Genomic DNA, 21,565 nt, shown 5'->3' on the forward strand with positions numbered 1-21,565 from the left:
ATACAGTTTGCCTTTACGTGTCCGGGGACTTTAACTTTTTAAGTGTAAACCTACTTTGCAATATAGCACCCCCTTTTAATGAAAGACCATAAAACACTGATGAATTGTGCACTTGCTACTTTTGCTCACTGATTCATGCCCTCAGCTCTTGTGTTTATACCGGTGTCTGTCCTGTACTGGGGATCTGGGCCAGCTGGTATGAGTTTCCATTCAGACTGGGCAAACTCATGAACATATCTCCAGAACATGACAAACTATATGAACCCGAGGAACCTACGGAGGGCAGAGAGATGAGAAGAAATGAGCAGAAACAGTGAGTCTGACAGCATAGACTGAACAGTGGAGGACAGAGGGAGTGTTGAATTTGCTATACCAGTGAACATGTTGTTTAACAGATTGCTTTTGTCTTCTGTTGCGTCTAATTGAAAATGTTCGTCTTTCATCTGAAACCCTATAGTGGAAAAAAATGGTAGACGTTTTAGCTGTGGAACAGGACAAAACCTAATTTACACAATTTACTCTGAGCATGCATGGATTATTGTTTTTCAAAAGCTTATGTTTCCCTGCTGTAAAATAAGCCATAATTAAATAATAAAAAAAATGTTGATGCAGAGAAAGCCCAAATATGACTAAAAAAAGATATAAAGGCAGTTATGAATTTCCATGTATAAAGACCCATTTATATTATGTGATAAAAAATAGTAAGTGTGATATTAAATAATTGGCTTTTATATTGTCATTGTACTAAAGCCATTTATATATCATAGCATATCTTTTATTGTCATTGTACTAAAGCCATTTATATATCATAGCATATCTTTTATTTTTACCCACAATTCTTTCTGAAAAATATTGTGATTATATTTATAAATAAGCTATAGTGTAAGCATTGGAGGCTGTACATCATAAAATGTTTGCATTGTGTTGTGTGTGTGTGTGTGTTTACCAGAGTTGGCTGTGGTAGGCGAATTGTTCTGGCTGTTTTGTACCACGGCGGCCACAGCATGAGCTGCCGTTACTGCTGTCTTAGCGGCGTACAGATTTGCCTCTTCCTGGAATTTACCGATGTTCTTCTTGTAGCGAATACGTTTATTACCAAACCAGTTAGACACCTGTGAGAGTGAAAGATAAGCATATGCAGGTGAATCTCACGAAGATAAATCTGGGTCATATTTCACATGAAAAAAAAATCGAATTCTCATTATAGTACGTTTTTTAAATTAAAATCAACATAAAAAAATCAATACGACAAATACCACCATTATGTATACTTACAAATGTACTTAATAAATAAAATAATATATACTGTACATTGTATAAATATATATAGAGAGAGAGCTGTCAGTCGATTACAATTTTTAATCATGATTAATCACACAACTTTCTGTAGTTAATCGCGATTAATCGCAGATTTTAAAAGTGCTGAATTTTGACACTATACTTCTTTTCTTGTTGAAATTAATTTATGTATATCTTAGGAAAGAAAACAAAACAAAATGTAGCAATATAATGCTTTATTAACATTTTCCAAACAAAGCCTTCCACAATATAAAGGCAATGCACTAAAATATCATAAATTCAAGTAACATTAAACGTTTCCCAAAGTCTAAGTGGAAGTTTGACTAACTGAAAGAACTAGTCCCCACATAGGTTGCACAGCTTGTAGGCTCTCCTTGGTAGAAGGGCTCTGGTGCTGTGTTGTGTGCCTCAGTGTAATGATTCCGGGCACACATTACAAAGGTTCCGCCCTTCATGCAATAAGCAGCCATATCACCCTGTAGCTCAAGACTGGTTGCCCACTGAAGCTAAGCAGGTTTGAGCCTGATCAGTACCTGGATGAGAGACCTCCTGGGGAAAACTAAGGTTGCTGCTGGAAGAGGTATTAGAGAGGCCAGCAGGGGGTGCTCACCCTGCAGTCTGTGTGGGTCCTAATGTCCCAGTATAGTGACGGGGACACTATACTGTAAAAAGGCACCATCCTTCGGATGAGATCTTAAACTGAGGTCCATACTCTCTGTGGTCATTAAAAATCCCAGGGTACTTCTTGTAAAGAGTAGGTGTGTAACCTTGGTGTCCTGGCCAAATTCCCCTCATTGGCCCTTCTCAATCATGACCTCCTAATAATCCCCATCCATGAATTGGCTACATCACTCTACTCTCTCCTCTCCACCAATAGCTGGTGAGTGTACTGGTGCACTATGGCTGCTGTTGCATCATCCAGGTGGATTCTGCACACTGGTGGTGGTTGAGGAGAGTCCCCTGTTCACTGTGTAAAGCACTTTGAGTGTAGTGTCAAAAAAGTGCTATATAAATGTAACATTCATTCATGAATTAATTCATTCACCAGTATTTATGCTGTATTAACGGTAAATGCGTTATTCGCAATTAAGAAAAATTAACGCGTTACACTTTTTAAATTAAAAAGGGAAAGTTCACCCAAAAATTAAAATTCTGTCATTATTTACTCACCCTCATCTTGTTCCAAGCCTTTTTGGGTGAACTATCCCTTTAAACTATCCCTTCAATGGGAGGCTAAATAGTTCAAGAGATACAATAAAGCTCAGCTGATAATCAGAACCTCAGCATCCAATAAAAGACAGTCAGAAGAAAGAATCCAAAATAGCATGTAACTGTCCCCAATGGTGTGTTAAAGTGTGTATGGTTGGAGTGTGTGTCTGTGTGTGTTGTTAAGAAATTAATTGCGCTGTCTTATTCCTGCAGAAATGCTACCAGTCCCCTTGCAGTTTGTACAGAATAATTCTAGTCTGTCCATTACAGGCCAATGTAATGCACTTGATAAATGACTATATGGCTGCATTTACAGTGTCAACCAATTCCATTTCTTCACAGACATCTGGCACAGATCTTGCTGCATGAGTTTAAAAAGCAAAAATGCATATGAGATTGAATTTTTGGCATCTTTCAAATGTGGGTCTAAATCCAAAATGTAGCTGATATTTGGTCACCTAAACTTCATCAACTTTCTGATTCTCCTCTTAATTGGCATTTTCCAAATTTTTAGGGGCTGTTCACAACAAACTTATCTTTGCATTCATATGTCCTTTTTTTAAATAGTTTATGTAAACATGCACAAGACAGCAGTCTTTGACTGTTGGGCCACGTCTCGATATTTTTTCAGTCTCGTGTAGGAATGCTGTGATTTTTAGATGCCCTGTCAAGTTAAAAATGTGTCTCGAGTGGCCTGGGTATCTCAGCGAGTATTGACGCTGACTACTACCCCTGGAATCGCGAGTTCGAATCCAGGGCGTGCTGAGTGACTCCAGCCAGGCCTCCTAAGCAACCAAATTGGCCCAGTTGCTAGGGAGGGTAGAGTCACATGGGGTAACCTCCTCGTGGTCGTGATTAGTGGTTCTCTCTCTCAGTGGGGCGCGTGTTAAGTTGTGCGTGGATCGTGGAGAGTAGCATGAGCCTCCACATGCTGTGAGTCTCCACGGTGTCATGCACAAAGAGCCACGTGATAAGACACGCGGACTGACTGTCTCAGAAGCGGAGGCAACTGAGACTTGTCCTCCGCCAACCAGATTGAGGTCAGTAAACGCGCCACCGTGAGGACCTGCTAAGTAGTGGGAATTGGTCATTCCAAATTGGGAGGAAAAGGGGATAAAAAAAGACATTAAAAAAATGTGTCTCGAGACACTTGCTTTCTGTTCTATTTGTTGTGCTGTGTCATGCATCTCGCTGAGCAAGAACCTTTCGATCTGAATACCCCCTTACACGACAAATAGGCTCGGGTAAAGTTACTGAATGCATGGAAATTCTTTTGTGTGAATCACAGAGGGATTACACATGTGCCAACATTGGCAAATGAGAGATTAGAAGGAGAGTAATTAATATGATCAGTGTGATTTTAACAAGTTAATATGAACTTGTTAAAATAAGTTACATTAACTTGAGAAGCAAAATTAGGTCCCACTTCATATTTTGTGTTTTTAACTACTATGTACTAACATTAAAATACATATGATACAATATACTTATTGTGTAACAACATGCTGTTCTGCAAAATTCTCACAAGATTAACAATTTCTGCTGCTGAGGTTGAGGTACGGGTAGGTTTAGGCTTAGTGTTTAGATTAGGGTCTAGAGTTAGGGTAGGGCTAGGTTTAGTATTAGGGGTTAAGGTTAACAGTGTAACTACAGATGTGATTAAATGCAGGTACTTAAATGTAAGTAATATGCAATAACACGTATGTACATAAGTGCATTGTATCAAATAGAGGTAAACCGATATATCGGTTTTACCGATTAATCTGTGCTGATAGTTGCTTTCAGGAACTATCGGTTATTGGCAAACATCTCTGCCAATAGATTCTTTTTTTACTCATTTTTTTTAAATTCCTCATCAATAAACCTTGTCTGGTTAAATATATGCATATAAACTCTCATCTGGTGAATATATAGGCTATAAAAAGCGTAATTTGTGAATACTTACATATAGAGCATTGTAAATTTGCCAGGTCTTCTTTTTGTCATTTTAAAATAAGAGTCTCTGGTAGATTTCGGACTTGTTTAAAGTTGAAAGTCCCCCGTAATGCACCAAATCTTAATTTTTCTAGTTATTATTGAGATTTTGGTTGCACAATAAACTGCTTTTGGGATTGTATTAATTTTGGACTCTTGTAGCATCTGTACCCTTCATAGTAAGGAAAGACTAAGAATTGTTTTTATCATTCTATATATTGATTTTAAAAAACTATCGGCCGATTAATCTGTTATCAGCCTTTTCCACCATCTTAGTTATTGTATTGGCAAAATCCACTATCGGTCATCCTCTAGTATCAAATGCTTAAGTACATAGCAGTTAAGACACCTAATATAAAATGGGTCCCAATATTAAAATAAGGCTATTTGAGAATATTTCATGAATTAACTTTATTTTTCTTACTCCATTGGCAAATTGTTTCATTAAACTTTGTTACAACAAAGACGCTTACAACAAGAAAAAAACTTTCCCAATGGGATAAAAATAAATTAAAAAAATCTTATTTCAAGAATACTTTTTACACAAGGTTTATAATGTCATATGGATGTTACGATATTCTCACTGCAAAACAAGACAAATATAATTAAGATAAAAGAAATATTTTTTGCCAGTGATATTTAGCTTTTAATAATTCTAGAAATGTTGATGTCCCTCACATCTGCTTGTAAAATTATCTATCAACTCTTTCTCGTAGCTGCCTGTTTATTTAGTTATGAGCTCCAAAGAGGGACGAAACTGTGCCCTTCAACTTAGCCATGCATTGCACGCCAATATCCGTGTGAGCCCACATAACAGCGCACAGTGAAACCATTTACTTGTGTGATCCACTGATAGGGGCACTCGGTTATGTCTAAAAAGAATGTAAACACTTGGTCTGTGCATTAGGCCTTGCAGTGTAAATGCAGCTAGCTTGTCAATAAATCGGTTTTGAGACACTGAGACATGGCTGCCACTGCAACCAACATCGACAGACAACACAGCGGACAGACGAATGTTTAGTGACATACCTGTGACACAGTGATGGTGCTTCCCTTCCCCTGAGGGCACAAAAAGAAGGGGCTTTTTTTACAGTAACGACTTCCTGTACACCCCCACACATACCCATTACACAAACAACCTCGATTCCATTAAACAGACTGAGGGGGGATTCACTAAGAATGAATTGCACCCGGTAAATGCGTTATTTATTAGCACGTGCTCTCTATGCTGGTTTAGCGCCCCATTCACTAAAGTAATTATGCAGATCGGCCAACAGTGCAAACGCACCCACAAAATGTGTGCAGAATGCAATTTTCAAGCGCTATATTGTGGATGATGCAGCAGACCACCATGATCAGACGTCTGCCGGGACTGTACACCATCACGGCACTACTGTAATCCAGACACCTGAATAATCTCTTTAACATGCTGGAATTGCACTTGACTCCAACGTGCATTTGGATATACGCCAGGCTATAATGCTCTTCCTCATCATTTGATCATTATTTGATTAATTACTGCATGTACAAGCGATAGAAAATGTACATAAACCTCTCTTAAATAAAATTCATTTTACCGCCTGTTTTCATTTGGCGGCAATGTACATTTTTTGTGAATGAAGCGTAATCTATAAGCCTAATTTACATAGACAGGTGACGAGTTTGCATGGAAAGGAATAACAATGACTTCATTTAAAACTCAAGATGCAATGCAATTTTAGTGCTGATTGTGCCTGCTTAAACTGGATTGCGGGTGGTTAGTGAATAAGTTCGAAAGTGGCGCAACTGTTTAGTGAATTCTCCCCTGAATATTATATTAAATGTTATCATAATCTGTATCCATGTCAATAGAGTGCTGCAGTTGCTTCTGGAAGCAAAAATGGCAATCAAAATCTCCATAGTGAAATAGATTTTTAGTGATAACGGCTAATTCTTTGAAGACAGACCTACCATAAGCTTGTTGAGCGATTTGGCTATAGTGAGCTAGCAAAGGCTAGCAAAAGGCTAGCTAGGTAACATTATAATTGTGATGTTGTTAGCTAGCTATTAGTCTCAAATACCTGCAGTTTGTTTTGTTTTTATGTTTGGGTCAGGTTTATCTAAACCTGCTTAATTTAATAATCGCACAGCGGTATCGTTCCGTGACGAGCTATACCGAAAACACCAAAGAAATTAGCGGAAATGTGTATAGACTTGATAGGTCTATGTTTTTCCAAAAGTAACAAGGACAGATTGTTTCTGTAAACAAACTGGTATATACAATACCGAACATGGATATCTAGTTTATTTGCTACTAAGTATCTCAATAGTGTGCAGGCTGAGACTAGCTAGCAACCTAACTAACGTTAGCTAATATGAGATGTTGTAGCATTTTTTTATTAACATTCATTCCAGCATGAGTACACAGTCGTGTACCGTTGGTCTTTTTTTATTTGTTGTTGTTTTTTTGTTTGTTTGTTTGTTTTTTGATTTTCAGATAATCGTTTGCTAAACAATTGTTTAATAATGCTGGTTGGTTGAAGACTTGGCCAGTCATTGTTGCGCTTTATCACTTTACTTTTATATATATTTATATATATTACTGGACAACATGGAACTAAATTAATTTCAATTAAAGTATTTTTAGCCAAATTCTCTGCACCTTCACAGTGTCACAGACCGCATAGGCTAACAAATTTGTTAATTACACTGGCAGCCAAAAGTTTTGAATAATGTACTGATTTTGCTGTTTCGGAAGGAAATTGGTACTTTAATTCACCAAAGTGGCATTCAACTGATCACAAAGTATAGTCAGGACATTACTGATGTAAAAAACAACACCATCACTATTTGAAAAAAAAGTCATTTTTGATCAAATCTAGACAGCAGCCATCACTCCAACACCTTATCCTTGAGTAATCATGCTAAATTGACCATTTGGTGCTAGAACATCACTTGCCATTATATCAAACACAGTTGAAAGCTGTTTGGTTTGTTAAATGAAGCTTAATATTGTCTTTGTGTTTGTTTTTGAGTTGCCACAGTATGCAATAGACTGGCATGTCTTAAGGTCAATATTAGGTCAAAAATGGCAAAAAAGAAACAGCTTTCTCTAGAAACTCATCAGTCAATCATTGTTTTGAGGAATGAAGGCTATACAATGCTTGAAATTGCCAAAAAACTGAAGATTTCATACAAAGGTGTACACCACAGTCTTCAAAGACAAAGAACAACTGGCTCTAACAAGGACAGAAAGAGATGTGGAAGGCCAGATGTACAACTAAACAAGAGGATAAGTACATCAGAGTCTCTAGTTTGAGAAATAGACGCCTCACATGTCCTCAGCTGACAGCTTCATTGAATTCTACCCGCTCAACACCAGTTTCATGTACAACAGTAAAGAGAAGACTCAGGGGTGCAGGCCTTATGGGAAGAATTGCAAAGAAAAAGCCACTTTTGAAACAGAAAAACAAAAAGAAAAGGTTAGAGTGGGCAAAGAAACACAGACATTGGACAACAGATAATTGGAAAAGAGTGTTATGGATCTTAACCCCATTGAGCTTTTGTGGGATCAGCTAGACTGTAAGGTGCGTGAGAAGTGCCCAACAAGACAGTCACATCTATGGCAAGTGCTACAGGAAGTGTGGGGTGAAATGTCACCTGAGTATCTGGACAAACTGACAGCTAGAATGTCAAGGATCTGCAAAGCTGTCGATTGCTGCACGTGGAGGATTTTTTCATGAGAACTCTTTGAAGTAGTTTAAGAAATTCTGAACATTTCTTTCAAATTTTAATAGTAATTTTTCACATTATTAATGTCCTGATTATACATTGTGATCAGCTGAATGCCACTTTGGTGAATAAAAGTACCAATTTCTTTCCATAAGACCAAAATCCATACATTATTCCAAACTTTTGGCCACCAGTGTACATTGCTCTAATTCAGAATAAAAAAAATCCCCCTTGATTCACAGCTGTGTTTTGAACCCTCTATGTTGAACGAACCTTTGAGAACTGGCTTGAATATTGAATAAACAGTTTTTTAACTGTGTTAAATTGTTTATGGCAGAAAGATAGACAGACTCACCTGTGATATGGTAATGGCACACTTCTTGGCCAGCTCCTCTTTGGCCTCCTCGCTGGGATACGGGTTACTGAGGTGAGAGTAGAAGTACTCGTTTAAAATCTCCGTCGCCTGCTTGCTAAAGTTACGCCGTTTCCTCCTGAGGACGAATAAAAAGAGGAATCTTTAGTATCACGACCTTTTCAATATCATTATTGACTGATAAAACACAACATAAACTTAATTTGTTTTTAGTGTATTGCTTTTTAGTTGCTAAAGTGTTCTGTGTGGACATTGCATATGACATTCAAAGTAAATGTGAGGCACTGTTATCATTTGCAAAAAGTCCATTTAATTTCTGTTGTTATTTTGAACATTTACCATGATAATACAATGATATTCTTAGAAGTGTCATGTAAATACCATGGTATTTGAATGCTTTAATGATTCAGTACTATTATATACACTACATGGCCAAAAGTTTGTGAACACCCCCTTCTAATTAAAGAATTTGGTTACTCCATTTAATCCAGTAAAGAAAAATCATAATGTTTCTTTATGTAATGGCTTGAGCTTTGTGTGCTTCCAAATTTGTGGCAACTGTTTGGGGATAGCCCTTTTCTGTTCCAGCATGACAATGCCCCTGTGAACAAAGTGAGGTCCATAAAGAAATGGTTTACTGTGTCTGGCGTGGAAGAAATTGACTGGCCTGCACAAAGCCCAGACCTGAACCCCAATGATCACTTTTGGGGTGAACTGGAACAGCAACAGTAAGTCAGGCCCCATCGACCAACATCAGTTCCTGACCTCACTGATAGCCTTGTGTTTGAATGAGAGCAAATCCCTGCAGCCATGTTACTACATACAGTATAGTGGAAAGCCTTCCCAAAAGAGTGGAAGCTGTTATTACAGCAAAGGGGGAAATTGATGCCTAAGGTTTTGAAATCAAATGTTTATCAAACACATATGGTGTCCACAAACTTTTGGCCATATAGTGAATATCAAAGTACCATGGTATTACCATCTGATACCATCAGTGTACAATGGTACCACCACAGAACCTGTTTGTAAAGGTAGCATTGGCACCAAAGCAGAAAATACGATGTTTGTCATGTCGTAGTTCAAATCGCAGAGTCAAAATAATCACAATATGACTTTCTGACCAAATCGCAGAGCGATATGAAATTTATGAAATAATTATTGGCACTAAAATTCAATTATATTCTTTAGTTTAAACAGCCCCTGATATGGCAAAAATACTAGTACATCCAAACAACAATTAATGCGCTTGTGTGAAAAAATGAAGACCAGATTAACTCTGACCCTATTTTATTTGTTTTATTTAAGACAAAAAAAAAAAAAAGCTTAACAGATATTGCATGTATACATCACTTTTATACAAAGAGTAAAATAAATAAATGAATAAATTAACAATGTACAATAGGTAAATAAAATAATAGATAAACAAAAAAGTAAATACAAAATTAACAAAAAAATAAGTTCAAATTTTTTTAGGAGGCAGGGAAGATCTCATCATAACAAGTAAGAAAAGCTGTACATTTTTTATTGCTAATGTATCTCATAGTATTAATTAAGCACTTGAATTCTAATACGAACTCTGCAAATCTAAGTCCTTTTTTAAGGAATTTCTGTTTGTGTATATAAAATTTTGCAAGAAGAATAAGAAAATTGACAGTGTCTTTTGTTTTCAAAATAACAATGTGTTTGATACAAAAAGCATTATTAAACTTTAATTTGGAGAAACAAAGGAGACTTACAGTGCATCCAGAAAGTATTCACAGCGCTTCACTTTTTCCACATTTTGTTATGTTACAGCCTTATTTCAAAATGGATTAAATTCATTATTTTCCTCAAAATTCTACAAACAATACCCCATAATGACAACGTGAAAGGAGTTTGTTTGAAATCTTTGCAAATTTATTAAAAATAAAAAACGAAAAAAAAAAAAAAATCACATGTACATAAGTATTCACAGCCTTTGCTCAATACTTTGTTGAAGCACCTTTGGCACCAATTACAACCTCAAGTCTTTTTGAGTATGATGCTACAAGCTTGGCACACCTATTTTTGGGCAGTTTCTCCCATTCTTCTTTGCAGGACCTCTCAAGCTCCATCAGGTTGGATGGGGAGCGTCGGTGCACAGCCATTTTCAGATCTCTCCAGAGATGTTCAATCGGGTTCAAGTCTGGGCTCTGGCTGGGCCACTCAAGGACATTCACAGAGTTGTCCCGTAGCCACACCTTTGTTATCTTGGTTGTGTGCTTAGGGTCGTTGTCCTGTTGGAAGATGAACCTTCGCCCCAGTCTGAGGTCCAGAGCGCTCTGGAGCAGGTTTTCATCAAGGATGTCTCTGTACATTGCTGCATTCATCTTTCCCTCGATCCTGACTAGTCTCCCAGTTCCTGCCGCTGGATGGTGATGTTGCCACCACCATGCTTCACTGTAGGGATGGTATTGGCCAGGTGATGAGCGGTGCCTGGTTTCCTCCAGACATGACGCTTGCCATTCAGGCCAAATAGTTCAATCTTTGTTTCTAATGGTCTGAGAGTCCTTCAGGTGCCTTTTGGCAAACTCCAGACGGGCTGTCATGTGCCTTTTACTGAGGAGTGGCTTCCGTCTGGCCACTCTACCATACAGGCCTGATTGGTGGAGTGCTGCAGAGATGGTTGTTCTTCTGGAAGGTTCTCCTCTCTCCACAGAGAAATGCTGGAGCTCTGTCAGAGTGACCATCAGGTTCTTGGTCACCTCCCTGACTAAGATCTCCCCCAATCGCTCAGTTTGGCCAGGCGGCCAGCTCTAGGAAGAGTCTTGGTGGTTCAAAACTTCTTCCATTTATGGATGATGGAGGCCACTGTGCTCATTGGGACCTTCAATGCTGCAGAAATATTTCTGTACCCTTCCCCAGATCTGAGCCTCAATACAATCCTGTCTCGGAGGTCTACAGACAATTCCTTGGACTTCATGGCTTGGTTTGTGCTCTGACATGCACTGTTAACTGTGGGACCTTATATAGACAGGTGTGTGCCTTTCCAAATCATGTCCAATCAACTGAATTTACAACAGGTGGACTCCAATCAAGTTGTAGAAACATCTCAAGGATGATCAGTGGAAACAGGATGCATATGAGCTCAATTTTGAGTGTCATGGCAAAGGCTGTGAATACTTATGTACATGTGATTTTTTTTTTTCATTTCTTATTTTTAATAAATTTGCAAAGATTTCAAACAAACTTCTTTCATGTTGTCATTATGGGGTATTGTTTGTAGAATTTTGAGGAAAATAATAAATTTAATCCATTTTGGAATAAGGCTGTAACATAACAAAATGTGGAAAAAGTGAAGCGCTGTGAATACTTTCCGGATGCACTGTAAATCATGTAAAAAATCTGATATAATATCACAAAAGAAAAACATATGAGCAAGACTTTCACTTTTGTTTTCACAAACGGTGCACGAGTTATTCACGTCAGAGTATTTTGACAAAAGTAGGTTACAAGGACAAATCTTGTGCAAGATTTTAAAATGCACTTTTCTCCAATGCATGTTGTTAATGAAAGAGTTCTAGTAGAATTTTCCTCTTGGGAAAATAAAAACTCGAGAGTGTAATACCTGACGAATTAATTTATTATTACAGGTTTTATTCAGTAAAGTAACTCCTTCTAAATGGAGTTGGGGGAGCTGAGTTTTTTTCCCCTTCATAACTTAAACTTGTTTTCATCAGATGCTTTACACCCAACGGAATAGCCTTAATAACATAATTATATTCTTTAAAGGGAATAGCAAGCTGGTATATCTTCATAAATTCCTCATATAATAACAGATCACCATTGCTGGCGAATAAATCTATAACAAAAATTTGGCCACCAATTTTCTTAAAGATATTATTGGGAATAACCATTTCACCAATTCACTTTAAATGTGTTATTAATATCATCAAATGTTTGTATTTCGAGCCCACCGTATAATTTCACATTTGGCTAAATTTGGATTGAGCCCAGAAGCTGTAGAAAAAGTTTTCATTTGATTTAAAGCAGGTCTGATTTGGTCTCTGTTTTTTAAAAACAAAGTTGTATGCTAATTGCGAAATTCGTATCTCTCTATCAAAAACACTAAGGCCAGTGAAGCTCGCATTGTGCATAATGTCAACAGATACAATATCTACAACAAATAAAAAAAAAAAAGGACTTGACGAATTTCGTGAAGGATGGAAAACCTTTGAGATGTATGCATATTCAATATTATAGAAGTACTGATGTCTCTATATAACATTTGTACAACATCAGTAAAATGACTTCCAAATCCAAAGGCCTTTAGAGAACTGAAAAGAAATTGATGTTCTACCATGTCGAAGGCTTTATAAAAGTCAAGAAAATTACTGCATCAGAATTAATTTCCTCCATATAGTCTATAAGATCTAGAACAAGTCGAATATGACGCATAAAGCCTGTTTGTGTTTCATTTATGACTTGATGTAAATATTGTTTTAATCTCTTGGAATACACTGTAGCAATCAGCTTGTAATCTAATTTCAGAAGAGTGATAGGACGCCAGTTATCAATCAGGGAAATATCTTTGTCTGGTTTAGGAATGAGAGAAATCAATCCTTACCATGAAACAATTGGATTGATTGATTGATTGACTGACTTCTCATTCCTAAACCAGACAATGATATTTCCCTGACTGATAACTGGCGTCCTATCACTCTTCTGAATTTAATTCTGACCCTAGCAGCCACTACCTCACAGTTTATGATGTCATCAATTTGAGCCAACCAATCAGTGTCTACCTAATTTGCATTTTGTAATTTGAATAATTTGCTGCTGAGCAGGTTTATGCCTAATTTACTCTGTGCCCTTGTAAGCCAACCAGCACTACTTAGTAAATGTACTGTGCCCACTCAACTTAACACTAGAAGAGGTAACATTTAACTCTTGTGCGATCTTTGGGACATTTTTGTCTTTTTCATTTTTGTTTTTTCAATCATTTTGGCTGTGTTAATGCCAACGACATGAATTTTGCCAAAGGTGTGTGTTTTTGGGGGAATTTTGTGTCATAGTGACTCGCCTCAATCCGGGCAGCGGAGGACGAATCTCATTTGCCTCCGCGTCTGAGACCGTCAATCCGTGCATCTTATCACATGGCTTGTTGAGTGCATTACCGCAGAGATGTAGCATGGGTGGAGGCTTCACACTGCTCTCCGCAGCATCCATGCACAACTCACCACGTGCCCCACTGAGAGCGAGAACCACACATTATAGTGACCACGAGGAGGTTACCCCATGTGACTCTACCCTCCCTAGCAACCGGGCCAATTTGGTTGCTTAGGAGACCTGGCTGGAGTCACTCAGCACATCCTGGATTCGAACTCGTGACTCCAGGGGTTGTAGCCAGCGTCAATACTCGCTGAGCTACCCAGGCCCCAAAGCCAGTTCTTAATTTTATCATTTTAAAAATCCACTATAATCATTGCAAAGCAGCCCATATTTTGACCACCAGCCCAAGCACATTTCCCCCCACACAAATCTATTGAAAGTAGCCCAGTTGGGTGGGAACCCATCCAATCTGGCAGCACTGCCTACTTTACCTTTAATCACTTCCGTAGCCCCACCCAGCAGTTGTGAGCAGTAAGATGGCAAGTAGAGAGAGTAGGTCAGTCAAGAGCAAAGAGCCAATCAGAACAGTGGGCATTTACTGTCAAGTCTTAAAGGAGAAGCAGCACCAAAACAGAGCGTTTCTGACGGAGGGTCAGAATGAGAGTAGAAAAACAAAAATATGACTTTACTAATATAATAAGTGAAACTCAAGGCTGTCAAAGTCCAAAAATGACAATAACAAAAAACAAAACAAACAAAGGCACAGTAAAAAACTGTCGATATGTCTCGTGCTGTCAGGTATGTATGGTGGTGAGGATGATGGAGGCGAGAGGCGATGGATCAAACTGCAGGCTTTTTAATGAAGGTGATGAAGAATGCAAACAACGTGGAGAACAAAGAGCTGTAGAAGGCAGAGCTGTGAGAGACTTGAGGGGCGGAGCCAGGGAACTTGGTGCCTGGAGAGTAGCTGACAGCTGGAAGGGCCAGGGTGGAGCAAGGTAGCGCCGAAGGCTCGGAGGACCATGGCAGAGCTGGGGGATCGGAGGACAGAGGCGGAGCCAGTGGGACTGAGGACCAAGGCGTAGCCGGAGGGAAGGAGGTCCCTGGTAGAGCCGAAGGCATAGCCAGGTGACCAATGAACCAAGGCGGAGCTGGAGGGACGAGGGACCCCGGTGACGCCGATAGGCTGACGGACCACAGTGGAGAAGAAGGGACATAGGGCCGAGGTGATGAGGTGGAGCCAGTGGAGGAGAAAGGGCTAGGGTGCTGGATGAAACCAGCGGATGAGGAAGGGCTAAGGTGCTGGAAGGAACCAGCGAGTCCATGATGCTGGACGGAACCAGCGGAGGATGAAGGGTAGTCAGGATGGGAATCAATTCAAGAGCTATAAGCTCTGGGAGAGCTGGCTCTGGGACAGATGGGGCTACTGGCACTAGCTCTGGGATGAGCGAGGCTACAGGCACTGGCTCTGGGACGGTCGAGGCTACAGGCACTGGCTCTGGCTCGTTAACCATGGCAGGCTTGGAGGGAGGAGCCGTGGCAGGCTTGGAGGGAGGAGCCGTGGAAGGCTGGGGGGCGTCCACTGTGGGAGGAGATTTAAAGTCCTCATCCTCCACAACCACAGTGAAAGGTGAGCCATTAACTTGTAGAGCCACCTCCACGAACTCGAGCAGCATCCAGTGAGGATCCGCCAGAGGCATTAGCTCCTTTAGTGCACTATTGGAGGAGGATTCTTACAGCCGCTAGATCCATCTTTGTGGGTCAGTTCTTCTGTCAGGTATGTATGGTGGTGGTGATGATGATGATGGAGGCGAGAGGCGATGGATCAAATTGCAGGCTTTTTAATAAAGGTGATGAAGAAGAATGCAAACAACGTGGAAAACAAAGAACCACATAAACTTCATCCTAACACAAGTGGTACACAGACGAGAACTGACCAAGGAATGAACAAAACTGGAGGGTATATATACGAAAGAAACTAATGAGGGAATAGAAGACAGGTGAGGATGATGAGGAACAAATGGAACTGATGAGGGCAGTGCACTATGGGAGATGTAGTCCTAGAGAAAACTTCAAAATAAGAGTCCTAAGGAAACATGACAGAGACAGACTGTGACACGTGCACTATATTCCAAGTCCTATGAAACAATATGATGAGTAATCATCGACATCCACACTGGTCTAATATTGTGGTATTACTGATTTCAGATTTACCCACCCCTAAACTGCAAGTAAAAACAAGCCTTACTTGTCATCAGACGTTCTCTTCCTGTCTAAGTAGGTGGTTTTTGGCCAAAATAAGCTGTAACCGAAAGTCTCGTTCTGTGAAACTACCTCATCTCCTGCAATAATCAACACAAAAACAGATGGTCTGACCTGGCGTCAAGGAAGCGAGACCTGAGGATCATGACGGCTTCACAGGTGCTCTGCTTGAGCTGCATCTGGATGGAGCTGAACTTGCGATGGATGATGTTCACCATGCGCTCGATCTCTTTGGGTGAGATGGGTCGTGTGCGAGACTGCTCCCTCAACAGGTTCATCACATGGGTGGTAAACTCGTTGCATGCCTGTCAACCAATCAAATGACTCATAACTGATTATGCATATGTGACGGGTGTTAATATTCATGATCTGAATATTTAATGTATTTCACTAATATTCTTCCAGGTCGCATCTGATGACGTCATTCGTGTTAACTCGCGCTGCGCCTCTCAGTTTGCTTCGAGTACGCTGAGGAGAGGCGATTTGTGCATAAGAGGAAATTAATTCAATTTGCAGTATTCTGTTTATTCTATCCAGAATAAATCCCCCATTCAGCAGTAGCAGATGTCTGGCCTCTTATTTGACCACACAAACACAACACAGAGATACTGTAAATTCAATGAAGAGTAACTTACACATACAATGCAGTTTTGAGGAGTAACTCACTAAAAGTAGAGATGCTAGTAACTTAACTATTTTCTTTTCAAATAGCATGACAGTAGCTAAGCGGTTTTGGAAATAATGACTTTTCCAGTAACAAATTATTATTTACAAGTGACAATGTAACATCACTTTTTTTGTTTTGTTATTGCATTGTATTGTGCGTGCTGTCTTACAACTTGATTTAATCAAGTCATGTTGTTGCACTGACTAAGTTAAGTTTGGCAGACATTACGCATTAAGTTAATTCAACTCACCTACAGTTGTTGAAAAAACATGCATTAATTGACTCAACTTACTATATCAGTTAATGAACATTTAGAAATTGTAGATAAGTCAAGTAAAAAGTATGTTGGTTATACTGCTGAGAAGTTTAATTCATTTGAGCAGAAGGGTTCATTTGGATGGTTCGTTTAAATTAACCAGTTCAAAAAACCAGAGTGGTGGTGGCGTAGTGGGCTAAAGCACATAACTGGTAATCAGAAGGTTGTTGGTTCAATCCCCACAGCCACCACCATTGTGTCCTTGAGCAAGGCACTTAACTCCAGGTTGCTCCAGGGGGATTGTCCCTGTAATAAGGGCACTGTAAGTTGCTTTGGATAAAAGCGTCTGCCAAATGCAAAAAAAGATTCACTGTTTCATCTTTAATCAACAGCGTTCATATCAAGTCACAGAGCAGAATTTTTCTGAATTGTCTACTTTTTCTGAGCGATATTTTGTTAAAGGAATGTTACAGGTTCAATACAAATAAAAGCTTATTTAGCAGCATTTGTGGCATAATGTTGATTACCGCAAAACATTATTTTGACTCGTCCCTCGTTTATTTAACAAAAAGCAAAAATCGCAGTTACAGTGAGGCACTTACAATGGAAGTTAACCCTTGTGCAACCATCAGGACATTTTTGTCTTTTTAGTTTTTTCAATAATGTTGGCTGTTAATGCCATCGGCATTAATTTTGCCAACGGTGTATTTTTGGGGGAATTTTGATATTTCAACCTCAGTTCCTATAATACATCTATAATCCACTGTGTACACAAAATAGTTACACTCAGGACCTTCAGGACAAAAATGTCCCCATTGAAACCTATTAAAACTACCATATTTGATCCCAGTGCCATTAAAGCATAAAATCATGAATTCTATTATATTATGCTTTCATTCTGGAGCCCTGGCTTCAAAATTTACATTTTTAATATTTTCCACCAGATGGCACCATTTTTCTCATGTTTAGCCTATGGAGCAAATACAAGCTTTTTTCCTATTTTCTGTTTGCTGTATTATAGAGCACTGCAGGCCAATTGAATAAATGATGCAGCTAAAATTGTGTGTGTGTGTTGGTATGGATGTCAGAGTGTGTTTTGTGTGTGTGTGTGTGTGTGTGTGTGTAAAACAACAGTGGCATTATGTAAACAAACTGGCATTTAAAGGGTTAAAATCCTGAAAATGAATGAATATTTGGTAGTTATGATCAGCACTGATGTTGGTTAAAAAATATATAATATTTTTATGGCAGTTTTTTGACGCAGACATTTTTTGTCCTCTAAGGTCCTGAGTGTGAGGTTTTTTTTGTTTTTTTTTATCTGACACTGCACAAAAATAATAATGCCTCAAAATCAATGTTGTTCCTAATCATTGACATATCCCAAACTGTGATAATAATAAAATAAAAAAAAATAAATAAAAATAAATAAAATAAAAATTTGCATTTAGTATATGGAAAATAATTCATTTGTGTTTTTTGTTTTTTTTTCATCATAAAAAAACAACAGTGGCATTATGTAAACAAACTGCCATTTAAAGGGTTAAAATCCTGAAAATGAATGAATATTTGGTAGTTATGATCAGCACTGATGTTGGTTAAAAAAATTAACTCATTGAAAGTGGAAACTAATATTAATATATAATATTATTAAGGCAGTTTTTTAACAAGGACATTTTTGTCCTCCAATGACCTCTGAGTAACTTTTTTTAATTGACACACAAGGGTTAATGGGGCAACTAGGTAAATGTTAAAATACTCACAGTTTCAAAAGTATAGCCACAAGACATGAACATTATACATGTTAACATGATTTTAGTGTGATCAAATCGCAAATTACCTTGTCTGTGTAAAGTTGTATCACATATTACAACTTCAATGCCATGACAACGCAACACCGGTAAACCCTTTATGAGATTTTATCATATTAAAATAATGTATAAAGGAGATTTTATCACACTAAAATCATGTTAGCATTTATAATGTTTTACGTCTTGTGACTATACTTTTGAAACAGTGTGTATTTTAGTGTTTATGGACTGGTCCCATTCACTTCCATTACAGGTTACACACCTGCTCGTATTTCTCTAGTTCTGTGTGATAGATCTGTCTGATCTGGGTGAGTTTGGCTCTGTAGTCCGAGTGCTCGATGGAGTTATCAGCTCCAACACCCACTGCTGCTGTTGCCGCGGCAACTGCTGCTGCCCCGCCCTCTTTCTCTGGTCCGGACACGCCCTCTGCCAGCAGCATGTTATCCAGCCGCATGAGTTGGGGGTCAGAGGGGTCATCGTCCTGGCTGCCACGGATACTGAGACCTGTTAGAGTACATGGGAAAAATAAATGTATACATTCTTAATATATATCTTCTAAATTTGCTACATATATAATAAACCTTTATTTAGGTGAATCTTTCGATACAGACCCCATAAAATCAAAATAATTGTTTTGAAGCTTTTTTGAGTTTTGCCTGTTAGCTTTGAGCTCATTTATGTGCTAGTGCTCTCTATAAGCTGACATAATGAACTTTTAGCAGATATACACATTTAAAATTGGATAGTTTTTCTCTCTCTGGACCAAAAATATTGATGACTTTTTTAAGGGTTGGGAACAGAGAACAAGGTCTTATTTAGATTTTTTTTTTTTTAATACCAGAACCAAATCATTTTCATGAGTTTCGGTTCCATTTCTTTTCTGATCAACTTTTTTTAATTATTGATTCTTAATATATTACATAAACTAAATTACAGTTTACATGAACAGAATCAAACTATTATCCTCTTTTTCTTTTTTTTTCCTCCCCTTTTCTCCCCAATTTTGTATGCCCAATTCCCAATGCGTTTTAAGTCCTCGTGGTGGCATAGTGACTCGCCTCAATCCGGGTGGCGGAGGATGAATCTCAGTTGCCTCCACGCCTGAGACTGTCAATCCGCGCATCTTATCATGTGGTTTGTTGAGCGCGTTACCGTGGAGATGTAGCGTGTGGAGGCTTCACACTATTCTCCGTGGCATCCACGCACAACTCACCACGCGCCCCACCGAGAGCGAGAACCACATTATAGCGACCATGAGGAGGTTACCCCATGTGACTCTACCCTCCCTAACAACCAGGTCAATTTGGTTGCTTAGGAGACCTGGCTGGAGTCACTCAGCACACCCTGGATTCGAACTCGCGACTCCAGGGGTGGTAGCGTCTGTACTCGCTGAGCGACCCAGGCCCCTATTATCCCCTTTTAACCCCCAGTATCCCAAACCCCACCCCAGCCCTCAACAACATCCCATGGTCAAGCCTGAGTCACACATGTATATACACACAAACTAAAAAATAACTGAAACATACAAATATAAAAATCAACAAATGAAGAGAGAAAAGGAGAAAAGAAAAATTCCACAAAGGATACGATTTACAATTTCAACCACAAACATGTTACTCTCCACATGGTCCTCACTAAGAGCCCTCCAGAAGGGTTAAGTATTTGTCCCATTTTTTTACCATACACATCAAGTCTGCCAAGCTGTTTGTAAGACATCTTTTCAAATGCCATCACCCTGCCCAATTCAGTGAACCATTCTTGAAATGATCGCCTTTTTTATTTTATTTTTTATCCCCTTTTCTCCCAATTTGGAATGCCCAATTCCCATTACTTAGTAGGTCCTCATGGTGGCGCGGTTACTCACCTCAATCTGGACAAGACTTAGTTGCCTCCGCTTCTGAGACCATCAATCTGCGTGTCTTATCACGTGGCTCGCTGTGCGTGACACTGCGGAGACTCCGCATGTGGAGGCTCATGCTACTCTCCGCAATACACGCACAATTTACCACGAGCCCCATTGAGAGCGAGAGCCACTAATCGCGACCACGAGGAAGTTACCTCATGTGACTCTACCCTCCCTAGCAACCGGGCCAATTTGTTTGCTTAGGAGACCTGGCTGGAGTCACTCAGCACACCCTGGATTCGAACTCGCGACTCCAGGGGTGGTAGTCAGCGTCAATACTTGCTGAGCTACCCAGGCCACATGAGGGATCGCCTTTTGACTTCCATCCTCTAAGAATAATCTGTCTGACAATCATAACAGAAGTTTGGACCCAGTTTTTTATATATTTGTCACCTACTATAAGAACCGCCCCATCACCCAATATACATAGTCTAGGGCAGAATGAAATTTGAGTATCTAAAACATCACAACTATAATTCTAGACTCTTACCCAGAATTTTTTTTATCATAGCGCAGAACCACAGAGCATGGGCCATGTCTCCATCCTCCAAATGACATTGCCAGCAGGTAGGTGTGTCTTTTAAACCAAGCCTAAACAATCTCGAGGGAGCCCAGTAGAAATTATGCAAAATCTTAAACTGAATAAGGTGTACCCTTGCATCCCTAGACACAGTTTTAATTTTTTTTTATTATTTAACATTAATTCTTTCCCACTCCCCTTCCTCCAATACCAAGTTCAAATCTGTTTCTCATAACCTCTTAAGAGCTGTTAAGGCTCCATCACCCAGACTCTGAATCAACGAGGAGTAATACACTGATGCTTCATGACCCTTTCCAAAGGCTGTGAGCACCATACAAAGAGTGTCAGCAGCTTTAGGGGGCTGTGTACTACCACCAAAAATAGTACAAAGTAAATGGCGCAGCTGTAAATACCTGAAAAATTGAGACCTAGAAATCCCAAATTGCTGCGTTATATTTTCAAATGATCTCAAAGCTCCATTTTCATAAAGATCACCAAGTGTAGCAACACCCC

The 21,565-nt window shown here is 39.2% G+C and overlaps 1 protein-coding gene across 2 annotated transcripts in view; it reads right to left on the reverse strand.

Moving 5' to 3' along the window:
• The window catches only part of LOC127423457 (pre-B-cell leukemia transcription factor 3-like), a 75,837-nt gene that overhangs the window by 13,171 nt on the left and 41,101 nt on the right, over window positions 1-21,565 (reverse strand). Inside the window, exons 3-9 of one of the 2 annotated variants that reach the window (XM_051667773.1) lie at window positions 18,892-19,133; window positions 16,013-16,203; window positions 8,549-8,684; window positions 5,512-5,541; window positions 947-1,112; window positions 374-451; window positions 161-273 (exon numbers count right to left, since the gene is read on the reverse strand). In XM_051667773.1, the coding sequence (XP_051523733.1) occupies window positions 161-273; window positions 374-451; window positions 947-1,112; window positions 5,512-5,541; window positions 8,549-8,684; window positions 16,013-16,203; window positions 18,892-19,133 (956 nt within the window). The remainder of the gene's footprint in view (window positions 1-160; window positions 274-373; window positions 452-946; window positions 1,113-5,511; window positions 5,542-8,548; window positions 8,685-16,012; window positions 16,204-18,891; window positions 19,134-21,565) is intronic. The other variant, XM_051667781.1, reaches the window with a different exon arrangement.

This window comes from Myxocyprinus asiaticus, chromosome 3 (assembly GCF_019703515.2).
Source record: "Myxocyprinus asiaticus isolate MX2 ecotype Aquarium Trade chromosome 3, UBuf_Myxa_2, whole genome shotgun sequence".
NCBI lineage: Eukaryota > Metazoa > Chordata > Actinopteri > Cypriniformes > Catostomidae > Myxocyprinus > Myxocyprinus asiaticus.